The following is an 18779-nucleotide window of genomic DNA, read 5'->3' on the forward strand; positions in this document are numbered from 1 at the left end:
GGCTGGGCACGGTGGCTCAAGCCTGTAATCCCAGCACTTTGGGAGGCCGAGACGGGCGGATCACGAGGTCAGGAGATTGAGACCATCCTGGCTAACACAGTGAAACCCCGTCTCTACTAAAAATACAAAAACTAGCTGGGCGAGGTGGGGGGCGCCTGTAGTCCCAGCTACTCGGGAGGCTGAGGCAGGAGAATGGCGTAAACCCGGGAGGCAGAGCTTGCAGTGAGCTGAGATCTGGCCACTGCACTCCAGTCCGGGCGACAGAGCGAGACTCCACCTCAAAAAAAAAAAAAAAAAAAAATAGTATGCCTAAACCATGAAAATAAATGTCAAGATTAAATTAAGATTTTAAAAATTTCTCGCGGGCGCGGTGGCTCACGCCTGTAATCCCAGCACTTTGGGAGGCCGAGGTGGGCGGATCACAAGGTCAGGAGATCAAGACCATCCTGGCTAACACAGTGAAACCCCGTCTCTACTGAAAATACAAAAAAATTAGCCGAACACGGTGGCGGGCGCCTGTAGTCCCAGCTACTCAGGAGGCTGAGGCAGGAGAATGGCATGATCCCGGGAGGCGGAGCTTGCAGTGAGCCGAGATTGCGCCGCTGCCCTCCAGCCAGGGGGACAGAGCAAGACTCCGTCTCAAAAAAAAAAAAAAAAAACTTCTCGTATCTTCTCATACCCAAGATTCATGTCCTTAATTAATGTACCATTTAGTTGTCATCTAGATTACAAAACTTCCAACCTCAGAATTCATATACTTAAACATCTGTTAAACTCCTACCATGAACAAGGTACTATATGTCTTTTCCATATGAAAAGACACTGTGAACCACTCCCTAAATCAATAATCTGTGCTACAGGGACATATACTTGTTTTGAGACCTAGTTGAGTATTTTGCGACAAGTCGGGAATAATTCTAGTTTTCTATAAGGTTTTACTCAAGCAGTATTGCAAAGTTCTGTTTTATTGGGCTTCTATATATATAGAAAGTTCTGTTTTATTGGGCTTTTAAATATATATCTTTTATATTTATATTTAAATATATATTTTTTATATTTATATTTAAATATATATATTTTATATTTATATTTAAATATATATTTTATATTTATATTTAAATATATATTTAAATCTGTATATATTTAAATCTGTAAATATATATTTAAATATATTATTATATAATATTTAACATATATATAAAGCTAACATTTTTGAGACTTCATTTTACTATAATTCATTCAATGTAACACTATAAGTACACTTTTTGGTAGGAGGATATGACAGATTATACATATTATAAGAACCTGCATATTTTAGTTGGAAATTAGCAGGAAATTATACTCTTCTCCAAAGGGCTTGAAGAAAGCTGCCATCAACATAAAAAGTAATCAAGGATGAAAAGTAAGGAAGAAAGAAACCTGTTCAGCAACACTGCACACTAAAAACAGAACACCAAGTTTATACTTTACCTGTAGGTTTAAGGTCTCCTATTCGAATAATGTGTGGCCAGTGCTGGAGTGTCTTAGCAAAAAAAGGGTTGGTTACTCCTAATATAACTGAGGGCCTATATAAAACAAAACAAAATTAAAAAGGTGAGAAAAAGATGAATGTTAAATCAGTGAAGAATAGCTTACATTTTCTTTTCAATGAACAATACACAGATTGCTTTTTCCTTTATTCAAACATTACATATCAACTACATGGCCAGGCAACATGTTTTACGCTAGGCATATAAAGATGACACGGTCCTTCCAACAGCACACACAGGAAGAAGGTTAAACACACCCAGTTATGATGCCAAAATTAGAAGACAGTGAAGGTGGTTTAAAATGCACAACATCGGCCAAGCACAGTGACTCAAGCCTATAATCCCAGCACTTTCGGAGGCCGAGGTGGGTGGATCATGAGGTCAGGAGTTCGAGACCAGCCTGGCTAACATGGTGAAACCCCATCTCTACTAAAATTACAAAAAATTAGCTGGGCGTACTGGCGGGCGCCTGTAATCCCAGCTACTCAGGAGGCTGAGGCAGGAGAATCGCTTGAAACCAGGAGGTGGAGGTTGCAGTGAGCCAAGATTGCACCACTGCACTCCAGCCTAGGCAATAGAGTGAGACTCTCTGTCTCAAAAAAAAAAAAAAAAAATGCACAATAATCACAAAGGAGAACCTATGTCTACCAGGGAATTAAAGGACATCCTCACCAAAGAGATAATATTTACAGGAAGACATGAAAGATGAGTAGGTGTTTTTTGCCAAGTGGATGAGAGAAGGAAGAGTGATGCAGAACAAACTATGTGCAAAGCAATGAAGTGACATTATGGCCTGTCTGTAGAACTACACAGAGTTCAGCATTCCTGGAGCAAAAGCAGAAAGGATGAATAGTCAGAAATGAGAATATTGTTGCCCAATCATTAGTACCATGTTAGCATGCTAAGAAGTTTAGATGTTATCTTACAGGCAAAGGGAAACTACTAGATAACCAAGTGGAGGAATGTTGTGTGAAAGAAAAAGTGCTTATTAGATAGATCACGCGGCCGGATGCAGTGGCTCACGCCTGTAATCCCAGCCCTTTGGGAGGTCGAGGCAGGCGGATCACCTGATGTCAGGAGTTCGAGACCAACCTGGCCAACACGGTGATACCCCATCTCTACTAAAAATACAAAAATTAGCCAGGCGTGGTGGCAGGCGCCTGTAATCTCAGCTACTAGGGAGGCTGAGGCAGAAGAATCACTTGAACCCAGGAGGCAGAGGTTGCAGTAAGCCGAGATCACACCACTGCACTCCAACTTGGGGGACAAGAGTGAGACTTTGTCTCAAAAAACAAAAAAAGGAAGATCACTCTGGAAGAAATTTGGAAGTTACCTTATGAGGAGAGAAGGGGTTGAGGGAAAAGCAAATTTGGATATGCAAAACATGAGACGCAGTAAGACTGGAAAGGGAGCGACAGAAAGAAGGTAAGAAATGTAATCAGAGATATTTTAGGATATCAAATTGACAGAATTTGGTAAAATTTAATGTGGGGCATGTTACGAAGGAGAAATTTATGACAATTAAGGTTTTGAGGACTAAGTGAAAACTAATGCCATCCATGAAAAGAAAGAAGAGGTATGAGATTAGGGGAGAAAAGAGGGAGACAAAAATAATTCAGTTTGCACGTGTTTAGTTTCAGATGCCATTAAGACCTCTATCTTCTATGGGGCAGTGTGCTTAAAACATCCCCTCTCCCCCCACAACACACACACATGCCTGGTTATGTAGGTCTGAACCTCACAGAGATATTGGCTAGAAAGATATATTTCAGTCATTAGCATGGAGTATTAACAGAAGCCATGGGTACAGATAAGATTGTACAGAAAGGGCCAGGCATGGTGGCTCACACCTGTAATCCCAGCACTTTGGGAGGCCGAGGCAGGCGGATCACTTGAGGTCAGGAGTTCGAGACCAGTCTGGCCAACATGATGAAACCCCGTCTCTACTAAAAATACAAAAATTAGCTGGGTGTGGTGGTGCATGCCTGTAATCCCAGCTACTTGGGAGGCTGAGGCAGAAGAATCACTTGAACCCAGGAGATGAAGGTTGCAGTGACCCAAGGTCATGCCACTGTACTCCAGCCTAGGCAACAGTGTGAGACTGTCTCAAAAAAAAAAAAAGATTGTACAGAAATAATTATCAGTCTGGGCTGGGTGCGGTGGCTCATGCCTGTAATTCTAACACTTTGGGAGTCCAAGGTGGGCAGATCACAAGGTCAGGAGTTCGAGACCAGTCTGGCCAATACAGTGAAACCCTGTCTCTACTAAAAATACAAAAATTAGATAGTGTGCACCTGTAATCCCAGCCACTTGGGAGGCTAAGGCAGGAGAAACACGTGAACCTGCGAGGCAGAGGTTGCAGCAAGCCAAGATGGTGCCATTGCACTCCCTCCTGGGTGACAGTGCCAGACTCCATCTCAAAAGAAAAAAAAAAACTATCAGTCTGAAATCAGAACCCAGAAGACAATACCTAGCGAACACCAACATTTAAGGGATTCGTAGAGAAAAGAAGTCTGCAAAGGAGATTGGGATGCACCACAAGATTGCCCAGGAGAGAATGGTATTAGAGATTCAAAAAAAAATTTTTTGGGGGACAGGGTCTCACTCTGTCCCCCAGGCTGTTCCAGTGGCACAATCTGAGTTCACTGCAACCTCTGCCACCTAGGCTCAAGCCATCCTCCCACCTCAGCCTCATGAGTAGCTGGGACTACAGACGCATGCCACCACATCCAGCTAATTTTTGTGTTTTTTTTTTTTTTTGTGGAGACAGGGTTTTGCCATGTTGCCCAGGCTGGTCTCTAACTCCTGCGCTTATGTGATGTGCCCGCCTCAGCCTCCCAAAGTGCTGGGATTAGAGGCATGCGCCATCATGACTGGCTGGTGATTAAAATATTTGTAAGCTTAAAAGTGTAAATGTTACAAGAAAGAAGAGGTGGCACACCAGCCTGGGCAATGGGGAGGGGGAGGGGGAGGGGGAGGAGGGGAAGGGAAAGGCAAAGGGGAGAAGAAAGAAGGAAAGAAAGAAAGAGAGAGAGAGAGAAAAGAAAAGAAAGAAAAAGAAAAGAAAGAAAGAAAAAGAGAGAGAGAGAGAGAAAGAAAGAGAGAGAGAGAGAAAGAAAGAAAGAGAGAAAGAGAGAAAGGGAGGAAGGGAGGAAGGGAAGGGAAGAAGGAAGGAACGGAAGGAAGGAAGGAAGGGAGGGAGGGAAGGGAACAGAGGGAAGAGAAGGAGAGAAGGGAAGGAAGGTAGGGAAGGAAGGAAGGAAGAAAGAAAGGAAGGAAGGAAGAAAGAAAGGAAGGAAGGGAGGGAGGGAGGGAAGGGAAGGGAGGGAGGGAGGGAGGGAAGGAAGCAAGTAAGGAAGGGAGGGAGGGAGGGAAGGGATGGAGAGAAGGGAGGAAGGGAGGGAAGGAAGGAAGGGAGGGAAGGAAAGGAGGGGAGGGAGGGAAGGAAAGGAGGGGAGGGAGGGAAGGAAAGGAGGGGAGGGAGGGAGGGAAAGGAGGGGAGGGAGGGAGGGAAGGAAGGAAGGGAAGGAAGGAAAGAAGGAGAGAGAGAGGAAGAAAGAGAGAAAGAAAGAGAGAAAAAAACAGGGCAATGATATGCCTACTGGGTCAAACAGTGAGAAGGGTCTTGATGATTTGGCAAGAACAAATTCAGTAAATATGAAGAAGTCAATCTGCAGTTGACTAGAAGCAACCAGAAAATCAAGAAGTGGAGATAGTACATGCAGATTGTTGTTGCTCTAGAAATCTAGCTGTAAAAAGAAGGTGAGCGATATAGAGCAGGAGCTACAAGGGAAAGGGTAAGATTACTTTTTCTTTTTACAGACTGGAAAGATTTTTTTTTTTTTTTTTTTTGAGACGGAGTCTTGCTCTGCCGCCCAGGCTGGAGTGCAGTGGCCGGATCTCTGCTCACTGCAAGCTCCGCCTCCCGGGTTCACGCCATTCTCCTGCCTCAGCCTCCCGAGTAGCTGGGACTACAGGCGCCCGCCACCTCGCCCGGCTAGTTTTTTTGTATTTTTTAGTAGAGATGGGGTTTCACTGTGTTAGCCAGGATGGTCTTGATCTCCTGACCTCGTGATCCGCCCGTCTCGGCCGGCCTCCCAAAGTGCTGGGATTACAGGCTTGAGCCACCGCGCCCGGCCCCAGACTGGAAAGATTTTTTTGTAAAAAAGTAAAATTGAAAGTACAACCCAGCGGCTATTAATGACAATAGAGCTTCCATTAACAAATAAAATCACTTGGGCCGGGCGTGGTGGCTCACACCTGTAATTCCAGCACTTTGGGAGGCTGAGGTGGGTGGATCACGAGGTCAGGAGTTCAACACCAGCATAGTCAATATGGTGAAACCCCATTTCTACTAAAAAAACAAAAATTAGCTGGGCGTGGTGGCACGTGCCTGTAATCCCAGCTACTCAGGAGGCTGAGGCAGGAGAATTGCTTGAACCTGGGAGGCAGAGGTTGCAGTGAGCCGAGATCATGCCATTGCACTCCAGCCTGGGTGACAGAGCAAACCTCGGTCTCAAAAATAAATAAATAAATAAATAAAATCACTCAAATAAGGTACTCTTAAAATCTAAAATTATTTATAGATTTCTTAAAATCTATAAAATTTAAAACTCCTCAAACTTTACCTTTATAAGATCATTCTGCCTACAAGCTTTTATTACCAAAAATAATTCTACATAATTGTGGTTATAAAGGTAATACCTGGTCAATATAAGTTATTCTGTTTACTTACGGAGCTTGAGTACGCGTAGTATATTCTTTGAATTCACTATCATGAATAGTGAAATAAGGTCGGAAATCACTGAAGTACTTTAATGGAGAAATACAGCTGTGGAGCAGGAAGAACATGTAAAATAAAGGACACAGAAATTAAAAATCCTAATCGGTAACTAGAAAACATCTACACAAACAGTATACACACAAAGGGATACTTTGTTTATTTTTTAAAATGGTAAACTCATTTCACAGAATTAGAAAGACAGATATATATAATGTGAAATGGCATACTGAAAGAACACACTGGGTTTGGGGCAGAAGATGGGATGAAATTCTGGCTTCACCATTCACCAGCTATGTGCCTTTGACTCTACACTGATCATTCACACAAGTAATATTTATCAAGGATCAACTTCATGTAATGAATCAATGTGCCTGTCACTCAGAACAACAAAGGCATGGTTCCAGCCCTCACAGAGCCTGAATCAATTTTCTCATCCATAAAATGGTGCTTTAATAAGCATTACCTTCTGATAGGGTTGTTGCATGGATCAATGCAATAATGGGTTGGGAAACATACAACAGGTGGGAAGTGCTGCAAATATCACCAACAGGTTCAGTACTGCAGCATCAAAAAAAAAAGTCAGAAATAGTAACTAAATATACTCACTTAACAAGTGCCAATACAGTCTCTGATGATTCCGATGGTGATGGCGCCATAACCACAAGGGGCTCCCCCAACAGCACCAGCTCCCAGAGCATCTGACTATGAAGGAAAACTGGGCAGAAACATCTGAAAGGTGATGCACAGTAGAAATATTTTTTAATGTAGCCAATCCTGTTTTTAAAATTCCTACGTAATCTTTCTAAAAACGCCACAATGATATAAATTCTTCCGCTATTTGTATCTTGATCTGATACACAAATTCATTTAGAATATGGTGATGTATAGAGACGTAAGTCCCTTTTATCCACATAAAAATGTCTATCAATTTGACTCATTCTAATTTTTACAAAATTAAATGTAATATATTGACACACAGAATAACTGACAATAAAAGCATAAAATTCTTAAATTGTTGTACCATATGATAGATCTATTTTATCAATATTGCTTTGATACATTTGAATTTCAATCCTAAGTATTTTTAAGGAAACAAGAAAAATTAATTTTCCAAGGGCACTTATTGGATACACTTAATTTAAAACCCAATACTTTTGACATTAAAGAATGATGACAGATCACAAGGGGGAGTGCTAATCCTGAACAAGAGCGAACCTCCTGGGCAGATACTCTCTCTACGGAAATGATTATTCTTACAGCAGCCCTGGAATTGGGTGGAGGCCTGTTGGGACACAACTCCACTAGTATGTTACTAAGCCTAAGATACTTGGTAACTTTCACTTATTTAGGAATTTCCTCCTGGCTTGGTAAAAATTTTTCCTACTAGATTGGGGAGGAGAATCTTATCTATTTATGAAAATCATAACCAATCCACTCGGTTGAAAAGACATACATGCAAATAAAAAGAAAAGAAAAATCAAACAACAATTAAGTGCAAAAATATGCAACAAATTATGAGATGGAAATTAGGGGAGTTAATTTTAACTATTCAAAAACAAGACAAGTGCCAAGAAACAAACAACAACAAAAAAAAAAACAGCTCATGGGTAAGGCAAAGGAGCTCTTCTTCTTCCCTTCCTAAACAACTCAGTCCTAAAGCAGAACATGGTAGGTATCTCTGCCACTAGGGAAAGAGAGCCATATTGACCAGGGAGGCATGTCAGAGCTTATGTAAGGTAAGGTGGACATCTACATGCAGATGGTGGCCTACGGTGGAGCTGCTGGAGCCCAAATGTGGTGAGGAACGTATACATGTGTGGGGATTATTTGGTTTGAGTTCACAGAGCCCAGGAAGCACAGAGGGGTAGCCTGATGTGTAGTATCAAAGACAGAATGAGTTGAGGAGGTTGTCACAATGTGGGACCAACTGGTACAAGGTGTCAGAGCAGAGGAACGAGGGTATCTCCATGGAGAAGTACCCTGGAGTAGGGTGTGTAAGCACACAAGCAGGGTAAGGAGGGCAGGGTAAGGAGGGCATTCATGTGAGGCTCGACCTGGTGTCGAGAGTCAGAGCCCAAAAAGGGGAAGATGGCACCCACTTGGAGACGTGGTCTAGTGGGACAGAATAACCTGAATGAGACAGGAGGGTATCCATGGAGGTAAGGGTAGAGTCAATCCAACAAGGAGAATCAGAGAGTGAGCAGGGTAAGGAGGGTATCCATGCAGAAGGGAAGCCAGGTGTAGAATGGCAGGGCCCAGAGGGAAGGGAAAACTATTAGCATGGGGGACAAAGTTGCAGCAGAGTCCTACTGCGAACAATCAGATAAGAGAAAGAAATAAAGAGCATGCAAATTGGTAATGAGGAAGTTAAAGTGTCACTGTTTGCTGATGACATCCTTTACCTAGAAAATCCTAAAAACTCACCCAGAAAACTCCTAGAACTGGTTAAATGAATTCAGCAAAATTTCCAAATACAAAATTAATGTACACAAATCAGTAGCTCTCCTATACACCAACAGCAACCAAGCTGAGAATCACATCAACCCCTTTTACAATAGCTGCAATAAATAAAATAAAATACTTAGTAATATACTTACCCAAGGAGGTGAAAGACCTCTACAAGGAAAATGACAAAACACTGCTGAAAAAAATCACAGATGACACAAACAAATGGAAATACATCCTATACTCATGGATGGGTAGAGCCAATATTGTGAAAATGACCATACTGCCAAAAGCAATCTACAAATTCAACGCAATTCCCATCAAAATACCACCATCATTCTTCACAGAACTAGAAAAAACAATCCTAAAATTCATATGGAACCAAAAAAGGGCCTGCATAGCCAAAGTAAAACTAAGCAAAAAGAACAAATCTGGAAGCAATACATTATCTGCCTTCAAACTATACTGTAAAGCCATAGTCACCAAAACAGCATGGTACTGGTATAAAAATAGGCATATAGATCAATGGAACAGAACAGAGAACCCAGAAACAAAGCCAAATGCTTACAGTTAACTGATCTTCAACAAAGCAAACAAAAACATAAAGTGGGGAAGGGACACCCTATTTAACAAATGATGCTGAGATAATTGGCAAGCTACATGTAGAAGAATGAAACTGGATCCTCATCTCTCATCCTTTAAAAAAATCAACTCAAGATTAATCAAAGACTTAAATCTAAGACCTGAAATCATAAAAATTCTAGAAGATAACATTGGAAAAAACCCATCTAGGCATTAGCTTAGGCAAAGACTTCATGACCAAGAACTCAAAAGCAAATGCTACAAAAACAAGGATAAATAGATGGGACTTATTTTGCTTCTGTACAGCAAAAGAAATAATCAGCAGAGTAAACAGACAACTCACAGAATAGGAGAAAATCTTCACAATCTATACATCCAAACAAAGGACAAATATTCAGAATCTATAAGGAACTTAAATCAGCAAGAACAAAACAAACAATCCCATCAAAAAATGGGCTAAGGACATGAATAGACAATTCTCAAAAGAAGATATACAAATTGTCAACAAACATTAAAAATGCTTAACATCACTAATTATCAGGGAAATGCAAATCAAACCCACAATACTCTAGTACCTCATGCCTGCAAGAATGGCCATAATAAAAAAAATTAAAAAATAATAAATGCTGGTGTGGATGTGGTGAAAAGGGAATAATTTTACACTGTTGGTAGGAACATAAACTAGTACAACCACTATGGAAAATAGTATGGAGATTCCTTAAAGAACTAAAATAGATCTACCATTTGATCTAGCAATCCCACTACTGGGTATCTACCCAGAGGAAAAGAAGTCATTAAAAAAAAAAAAAAACGGCAGGGCGCAGTGGCTCAAGCCTGTAATCCCAGCACTTTGGGAGGCCGAGACGGGCGGATCACGAGGTCAGGAGATCGAGACCATCCTGGCTAACACGGTGAAACCCCGTCTCTACAAAAACTAGCCGGGCGAGGTGGCGGGCGCCTGTAGTCCCAGCTACTCGGGAGGCTGAGTGAGGCAGGAGAATGGCGTAAACCCGGGAGGCGGAGCTTGCAGTGAGCTGAGATCCGGCCACTGTACTCCAGTCCGGGCGACAGAGCGAGACTCCACCTCAAAAAAAAAAAAAAAAAAAAAGATACTTGCACATGCATGTTTATAGCAGCACAATTCACAACTGCAAAAATATGGAACAAGCCCAAATGCCCATCAATCAATGAGAGGATAAAGAAAATGTTATATATAGTTATATATATATACACAAAATATATATATACACACATACACATATATATAAAATGTTATATATACACACACACACACACACACACACCCCATGGAATACTACTCAGCCATAAAAAGGAATGAAATAATGGCATTCACAGCAACCTAGATGGAACTGGAGACCATTATTGTAAAGTAACTTAGGAATGGAAAACCAAACATCGTATGTTCTCATTCATAAGTGGGAGCTATGCTATGAGGATGCAAAGACGTAAGAATGATACAATGAACTTTGGGAACTCAGTGGGGAAAGGGAGGGAGGGGGTGAGGGATAGAAAGAGTACAGATTGGGTACAGTGTACATTCCTCGTGTGATGGGTACATCAAAATCTCAGAAATCATCACTAAAGAACTTATTTATGCAACCAAACACCACCTATTCCCCAAAAACCTTTTGAAATAAACAAACAAAAAACTTTAAAAAGAAGTTGCAGAAGAGATGGGGCACTGATTACTAACAGGGGTATTGATTAAATCAGTAAATAAAGAATAATTTAATATAATATATATATGATGTGTATATATACATGCATTTACATATACATATATATATACACACACACATCCTAGCTTTGTCCACTTGAGAGGGTCTAAAAGCAATGATATCTCAATATCAATAAGCACACCAAGTGCCCAGATCTTGTCTTCTAAATCCTGTTCTCTGCTAAAAAGCACCAAGGTTTTTTAGAGAAATGGCTGATTCTAGAGCTAGGGAAGAGAAAATATAAGATGATCTGGAACCCAAGAGAATAAAAAACATGTCCACACAAAGACCTATACACAAATGTTGACAGCAGCATTATTCATAATAACCAAAAATGTAAACCATCCAAGTCTCCATCAAAAGGTGAATGGATAGACAAAATGTAGCATATCCACAGGGAATTTTTTTTTTTTTTTTTTTGAAATGGACCTTTGCTCTTGCTGCCCAGGCTGGAGTGCAATGGCATGATCTTGGCTCACCAAAACCTCCACCTCCCAGGTTCAAGCAATTCTCTTGCCTCAGCATCCCGAGTAGCTGGGATTACAGGCATGTGCCACCACACCCGGCTAGTTTTGTATTTTTCGTTGAGATGGGGTTTCTCCATGCCAGTCAGACTGGTCTCAAACTCCCAACCTCAGGTGATCTGACTGCCTTGGCCTCCCAAAGTGCCGGGATTACAGCTGTCAGCCACCACGCCTGGCCCATCCACATGGAATATTATTCAGGCATTAAAAAAATGAAGTACAGACACTCCCCATGTTACAACGGTTCGACTTACAATTTTCAACTTTATGATGTTGCAATTCAGTATGCATTCAGTACGCTCCTCAACATATGACAGCTTACCTCCGGATAAGCCCATTGTAAACTGAAAATACCAAAAACGCACTTTGAACTTACAATTTTCAAACTTACAATGGGTTTAACAAGACATAACCCCCTTGTAAGTCTAGGAGTATCTGTACTGATTCATGATACTGCACAGATGAACCTTATAAACATTATTCTGGGTGAAGGAAGACAGACACAAAAGGTCACATTTTGTATGATTCTAGTTAAATGTAATGTCCAAAATAGGCAAGTGCATAGAGACAGAAAGTAAGTTAGTAACGGCAAGAGGTTGGGAAGAAGAGGGAATGGGAACTGCTAGTAGGGACACTGTTATATTTTGAAGTGATGAAAATGTTCTGGAATTAGCATTGATGGTTGCACAACTTTGTGAATATATTAAAACACTAGTGAATTGTACTTTAAAAGGTTGAATATTGTATGGTATGATAATTACAACCCAATTTATTTAATTACCAAAAAAAAAGAGATAAACCTGGACTATCTTACACCAGAAAGCAAGAAAGTGTTCAAAGAATGACAGAGATATGGCAAAAGAACATAGAAGCCAGGCTGTAGTAAGTTCTCACTGGCTAAACAGGGACAATTTGAATATCAAAATAGGTAATAATGGATTAGAATCCATTGAATAAAACAAGAAATCAGAGTCCAAACAGACATATAAAAATAGTGTGGTGATTTAAAATACGTCCAGGCTGTGCACGGTGGCTCACTCCTGTAACTCCAACACCTAGGTGGGAGGATCACTTGAGGCAGGAGTGCAAGGTCAGCCTGGGTAACATAGGAAGATACCGCTCTACAAAAATAATAATAAAAAATAAAATAAAATAAATAAATAACATCTGTCCACAAATTCTTTGACACTCCTTTCAAAACATGGAGCCTAATTCTCCTGTTCTTGAGTGTGGACCGGATTAGTGGTTTGATTGTAATGAACAGAATATGGTAGAAATGACAATGTACAACTTTGAAGGCTAAGTCATATAGGACACTGTGGCTTCAGCCTTCTCTCAGTGCTTGCTCTGGGAAAAGTTAGCTGCCATGTTGTGAGAACATTAGGCAGCCCTATGGAGAAGTCCATAAGGCTAGGGCTGAGACCTCCTAACAACAGCCACAGAGAACTGCGATCTCCAGTCAACAGCTGTGTGAGTAAGCCTTGTAGGGAAACAGACTCTCCAGACTCCCATGTCCAGCTGATTGAAACCACAGATAACATCTTGACTGCAACCACATAAAAAACTCTGAGCCAGAACGACCCACCTAAGCAGCTCCCAGATTTCCAACCCTCAGAAACTGTGTGAAATAATGTTTGCTCTTTTAAGCCTAAGTATTGGGATAATTTGTTACACATCAATAAGTAACATACATAATTTCAAATATCTTCCCCCAAAATACCCAGTTACAAAAGGAAAAACAATTAACTTATCAGTGGAGAAGCTTGGAGGATACCACATTAATCAAGTGATCAAACTGAACATCATCAAAAACAAGGCAAGCTCAACTTATGTGCCACCTCCTGACAGATGCAGAGCCTCAATCTAATCATGAGTAAATACCAGACAATCCTAAATTGAGGAGTTTCTGCAAAATAACTGTCCTGTAATCTGTAAGAATATCCGGATCATGAAAGTCAGAAACTAAAGAACTATTCTAGACTGAAGATGACTAATGAGATGTGACAGTTACATGCAACAGATTATTCTCAGTTTAACTAAACATTATCGTAATAACTGGTAACATTTGAACTGGTCTTAGTAGTATTAGACGATATTAACTTATCAATGTTGATTTTACCAATTTTGATGGTTGCATTGTATACTTGTTTATAGGAAATAGAATCTAAAGTATTAAGGGATGACAGGGCACCAAGTCTCCAGCTTACTACCAAATGGTTCAGGAAAAAAGTCTTCTGTATTGTACTTGCCACTTTTCTGTTGGTTTGTAAAAATAAGCAAAGGAAAAATGAAAAAGTCCTACATGAAAACATCTGACCAACTTTAATAATGGGATTCCTTTAAGGCACTAAGTTGCAAATTATTGTCTTTCAAGTATATTAATATATTATTAGCAAAGGGCACAAATAGAAGATAGGAAGTATAGTTACAAGATAAATCACTCTTTGAAAGCTTTGTATTATACTGATAAAATGTTATCAAAGTCATTTTTTTGGGTGAGAGGTTAAGTTTTTAGTATTCAGGAAAGGCAACTTGTCTCGAACTAAAAAAATATTAGTAGTAGGCCGGGCACAGTGGCTCACGTCTGTAATCCCAGCACTTCGGGAGGCTGAGGCGGGCAGATCACGAGGTCAGGAGATCGAGACCATCCTGGCTAACAATGGTGAAACCCCGTCTCTACTAAAAACACAGAAAATTAGCCAGATGTGGTGGCACAAGCCTGTAGTCCCAGCTACTTGGGAGGCTGAGGCAGGAGAATCGCTTGAACCCAGGAGGCGGAGGTTACAATGAGCCGAGATCGCACCACTGCACTCCAGCCTGGGTGACAGAGCGTGAGACTCTGTCTCAAAAAAAAAAAAAAAAAAAACAGTAGTGTGCACCAAATTAACTGCAGTATAGGATTACTGAAATGAAGGTCTGTAAGGAAATCACTGGTTCTTTTTTTTCAGTACCACATTTATATTCCCGTTCTGGAGTACCATGCCTTTATGCTAAGCTCCCACCACCAAAACAGCCACGCCTTGGGAAAATAATTAGAAATTCACTTCTTTTTTTTTGAGACAGAGTCTCACTGTATCGCCCAGGCTGGAGTGCAGTGGCACGATCTCAGCTCACTGCAACCTCCGCCTCCCAGGTTCAAGTGATTCTCCTGCCTCAGTCTCCTGAGTAGCTGAGATTACAGGTGCCCACCACCACGCCCAGTTAGTTTTTGTATTTTTAGTAGAGACGGGGTTTCACCATGTTGGTCAGGCTGGTCTCGAAATCCTGACCTCATGATCCGCCCGCCTCGGCCTCCCAAAGTGCTGGGATTACAGGCTTGAGCCACCACATCTGGCGGGAAACAAGAACTTAAAAACAACAAACTAACTTGCCCCACTCTTAAACCAATATTATGTAATTCATATCCAGGAGACGAGACACGTGCTAATCAAAGGTGTTAGTGATGGAGGTAATTAACTAAGGGTTGAGCATCCCTAATGTGAAAATCTACATTCCAAAATGTTCCCAAATCCAAAAGGTTTTGAGCATTGACATGATGCCACAAGTGGAAAATTCCACACATGAACCCGAGATGAGTCAAAGTCAAAATGCAATCAAAATTTAGTTTTGTGCACAAAATCATTAAAAATATTTTTTTTAATTACGTTCAGGCTATGTGTATAAGGTGTATATGAAGCACAAGTGACCCTTGTGTTTAGACTGGGGCCCATCCCCAAGATATCTCATTATGTATATGAAAAAATCCCCAAATGCAAAAAAGTCCAAAATCCAAAACGCTTCTGATTCTGAGCATTTCAGATATAGGATATGCAAGATGTACCACAAAAGCTAAGATAATCAGTAACATACAATAAAGCCTAAGACTCATACCCAAAAGTTCAAAAGAAAAATTGTCTGATAATTGAACTCCATATTAATTTATGCCAATTCTGCAAACAAATTATTCCCTCATGAGTCAAGTATCAAAATGAGAAACAGTACACATCCTTCTTTGTATATTTTTCCTGTAATATTTATTCATTTATTTGGGGGACACTCCCTCTTTTCATCCTAACAATGCTATAACATGTAATTTTTAAGAAAATTAATTTGTTTTAAAAGTCACATTGATAATTTATATGCAGTAAAATTTACCCTTACCAAAGATCTAGAATAGTTCCATCACCTCACAAAATCCCTGCAGCCCTTATGTAGACTTCCTCCCCCAGCACCAGGTAACCACTGATCTGATTTCTGTCCCTATATTTTTGTCTTTTCCAGAACATCATATAAATGGAATCATTCAGTAAGTATCTTTAAATATCTGGAAACTTTCACTTAGCATAATGCTTTTGGAACTCTTTCATATTATTGCATATATCAACTGTTGCTTCTTTTTTTTTAACGCTGAATAGTATTCTATGTGTATTCATGTATTACATTTTGTTTGTCCATTTACCATTGATGGATACTTTGGTTGTATACAGTTTTATACTGTTATGAATAAAGCTACTATATAGACATTTGCATACAGGTCTTCATGTAGACAAATTTTCATTTTTATTGAATAAATACCTAGAAATAGGATGAATGTACTGTGCTAGAGCAACATATAAAACTAACCACTCTTTTTTTTTAAACTAATCAATCTTTTGAAGCAGTATTCCATGTAGTTTACAAGTCATAAAAAGCAAACAAGCAAACGAACAAACAAAAAGGTTGGCCAGGCACAGTGGCTCACACCTGTAATCCCAGCACTCTGGGAGGGCAAGGCAGGTGGATCATTTGAGGTAAGGAGTTCCAGATCAGCCTGGCCAACATGGTAAAACCCCATCTCTACTAAAAATACAAAAATGTAGCCAGACATGGTGGTGTGCACCTGTAGTCCCAGCTACTTGGGTGGCTGAGGCAGGAGAATTGCTTGAACCTGGGAGGCGGAGGCTGCAGTGAGCCAAGACTGCAGCACTGCACTCCAGCCTAGGCAACAGAGTGAGACTCTGTCTCAAAAAAAGAAAGAAAAAAGATCCCACCAAAAAAATCCATTTCAAGTCTTTCACGACTTTTTGAGCATTTGGTAACTGCTCATTGATAGCAGTTGTTTTTCAAGCTGGCCTATACATCAGAACTACCTGGGGAACTAAAACTTGGGCACCAATCCAAAGATTTAGCTGCTCTGGGTAAAGGCACAAACATTACTTTTTCTTTTTCCTCTATTTCTTTTCTAAGTGCTAACAGTATCTCTTTTTTGTTTTTTCATTTTCCATGTTGACATTTTTCAAACATACAGAAAAATAAAGACAACAGTATAAGAAACATCATGTACATATCACTTAGATTTAATGATTAATATTTGCCATTTTTCACATAATCTATTTTTTCTTACTGAAGTATTTTAAAATAAAACACAAACCTCATGACATTTCACTCCCAAATAAAAGGCATCTTTTTTTAAAAGCACATTTTCTAACATCATTACCATATGATTCTCACACTAAACCAAACAAAAATATTTTTACATATAATACATATTCTATATCTAAATTTCCCTAATTGTCAAAGCTTATAACATGTAGCCAGGGATGAACCATTGATTTGTAACATGTAAAACATAACTATTTTCTTCCAATTTTTTCCACATCCTATATAAGAACATTCATGTTTTAAATAAATTAACACCACCACCACAAAGCAAAAGAAAAGTCAGTCAACAAAATTTTTTATTCTTTACCTGAAAATATCCACCTCATGAACAGTAGGTAAAATAACAGATATATTTGTGTCTGCCTGAGAGACAGAAAAAAATAATAGTAAGAGAAGATATCACTAAAATTTACAGAAAACTTTAAAATATATCTATCTTGTGATCAATAAGCCATGTTGCCCTGTCTAACTTTTAAGATTCTCTTCCTTTAGGAGCAGCCAGAGAAGGAATGGGTCTTACCAATCTTCCCTAATATAGCAGAAGGTCAAAAATAATGCAGATATCATGGATAAAGAATTAATCCTGGCCGGGCGCGGTGGCTCACACCTGTAATCCCAGCACTTTGGTAGGCCAAGGCAGGTGGATCATGAGGTCAGGAGATCGAGACCATCCTGGCTAACACAGTGAAATCCTGTCTCTACTAAAAACACAAAAAATCAGCTGGGCATGGTGGCAGGTGCCTGTAGTACCAGCTACTCGGGAGGCTGAGGCAGGAGAATGGCGTGAACCCGGGAGGCGGAGCTTGCAGTGAACCAAGATCGCACCACTGCCCTCCAGCCTGAGCAACAAAGCGAGACTCCATCTCAGAAAAAAAAAAAAAAGGAATTAATCCCAAGTTCATGCCTGTAATCCTAGCACGTTGGGAATCCAGGAGGAAGAATCACTTGATGCCAGGAATTCGAGACCAGCCTGGGCAACAGAGCGAAATCTCATCTTTACAAAAAATATTAAAAACTAGCCAGGTGTGGTGGCATGCACCTATAGTCCTAGCTACTTAGGAGGCTGAGGTCGGAGAATCACTTCGGCCCAGGAATTGGAGGCTGCAGTGAGCTACGATCGTGCCACTGTACTCCAGCCTGGGTGACAGAGGGAGACCCTGTCCTTGTTTAAAAAAAAATTAATCTGGCTGGGCGCGGTGGCTCAAGCCTGTAATCCCAGCACTTTGGGAGGCCGAGACGGGCGGATCATGAGGTCAGGAGATCGAGACCATCCTGGCTAACATGGTGAAACCCCGTCTCTACTAAAAATACAAAAAACTAGCCGGGCAAGGTGGCGGACGCCTGTAGTTCCAGCTACTCGGGAGGCTGAGGCAGGAGAATGGTGTGAACCCGGGAGGCGGAGCTTGCAGTGAGCCGAGATTGCGCCACTGCACTCCAGTCTGGGCCACAGAGCGAGACTCCGCCTCAAAAAAAAAAAAAAATTAATCCAATAGTCAAAATTAGATTAATTTGCAACTGTATGAAATACTCCCATTATACTGGTTGATATGTAACAGGAATACTAATTTTCCTGCTGCTATTTGTTTTTTATTCAATTCAAAGAACAAAGTACAACAAAAAAATTTACACCAGTTAAAACATTTCAAATGAAAACTTCAACCCCACCCATGAACAGATGGTGCTTTTGGAAAAATAAAGGGCAATTGTAACTACAGAATCCTTTTAACTGAGTTTCCTAAAATCGGAAGTCTGCTGGTCACCCTCCTAAGAGGTTTTG

General features: G+C 40.4%; 1 protein-coding gene across 5 annotated transcripts in view; it reads right to left on the minus strand.

Moving 5' to 3' along the window:
* The window catches only part of DENND6A (DENN domain containing 6A), an 86643-nt gene that overhangs the window by 30279 nt on the left and 37585 nt on the right, over nucleotides 1–18779 (minus strand). For all 5 annotated transcript variants that reach the window (XM_033210216.1, XM_033210217.1, XM_033210215.1 and 2 more), the window contains 4 exons: nucleotides 17310–17365; nucleotides 6919–7041; nucleotides 6265–6360; nucleotides 1471–1565 (listed from right to left, as the gene is read on the minus strand). In XM_033210216.1, coding sequence (XP_033066107.1) covers nucleotides 1471–1565; nucleotides 6265–6360; nucleotides 6919–7041; nucleotides 17310–17365 — 370 coding nt within the window. The remainder of the gene's footprint in view (nucleotides 1–1470; nucleotides 1566–6264; nucleotides 6361–6918; nucleotides 7042–17309; nucleotides 17366–18779) is intronic.

The sequence above is a fragment of the Trachypithecus francoisi genome, unplaced genomic scaffold (genome assembly GCF_009764315.1).
Source record: "Trachypithecus francoisi isolate TF-2019V2 unplaced genomic scaffold, Tfra_2.0 Lachesis_group0, whole genome shotgun sequence".
Taxonomy (NCBI): domain Eukaryota; kingdom Metazoa; phylum Chordata; class Mammalia; order Primates; family Cercopithecidae; genus Trachypithecus; species Trachypithecus francoisi.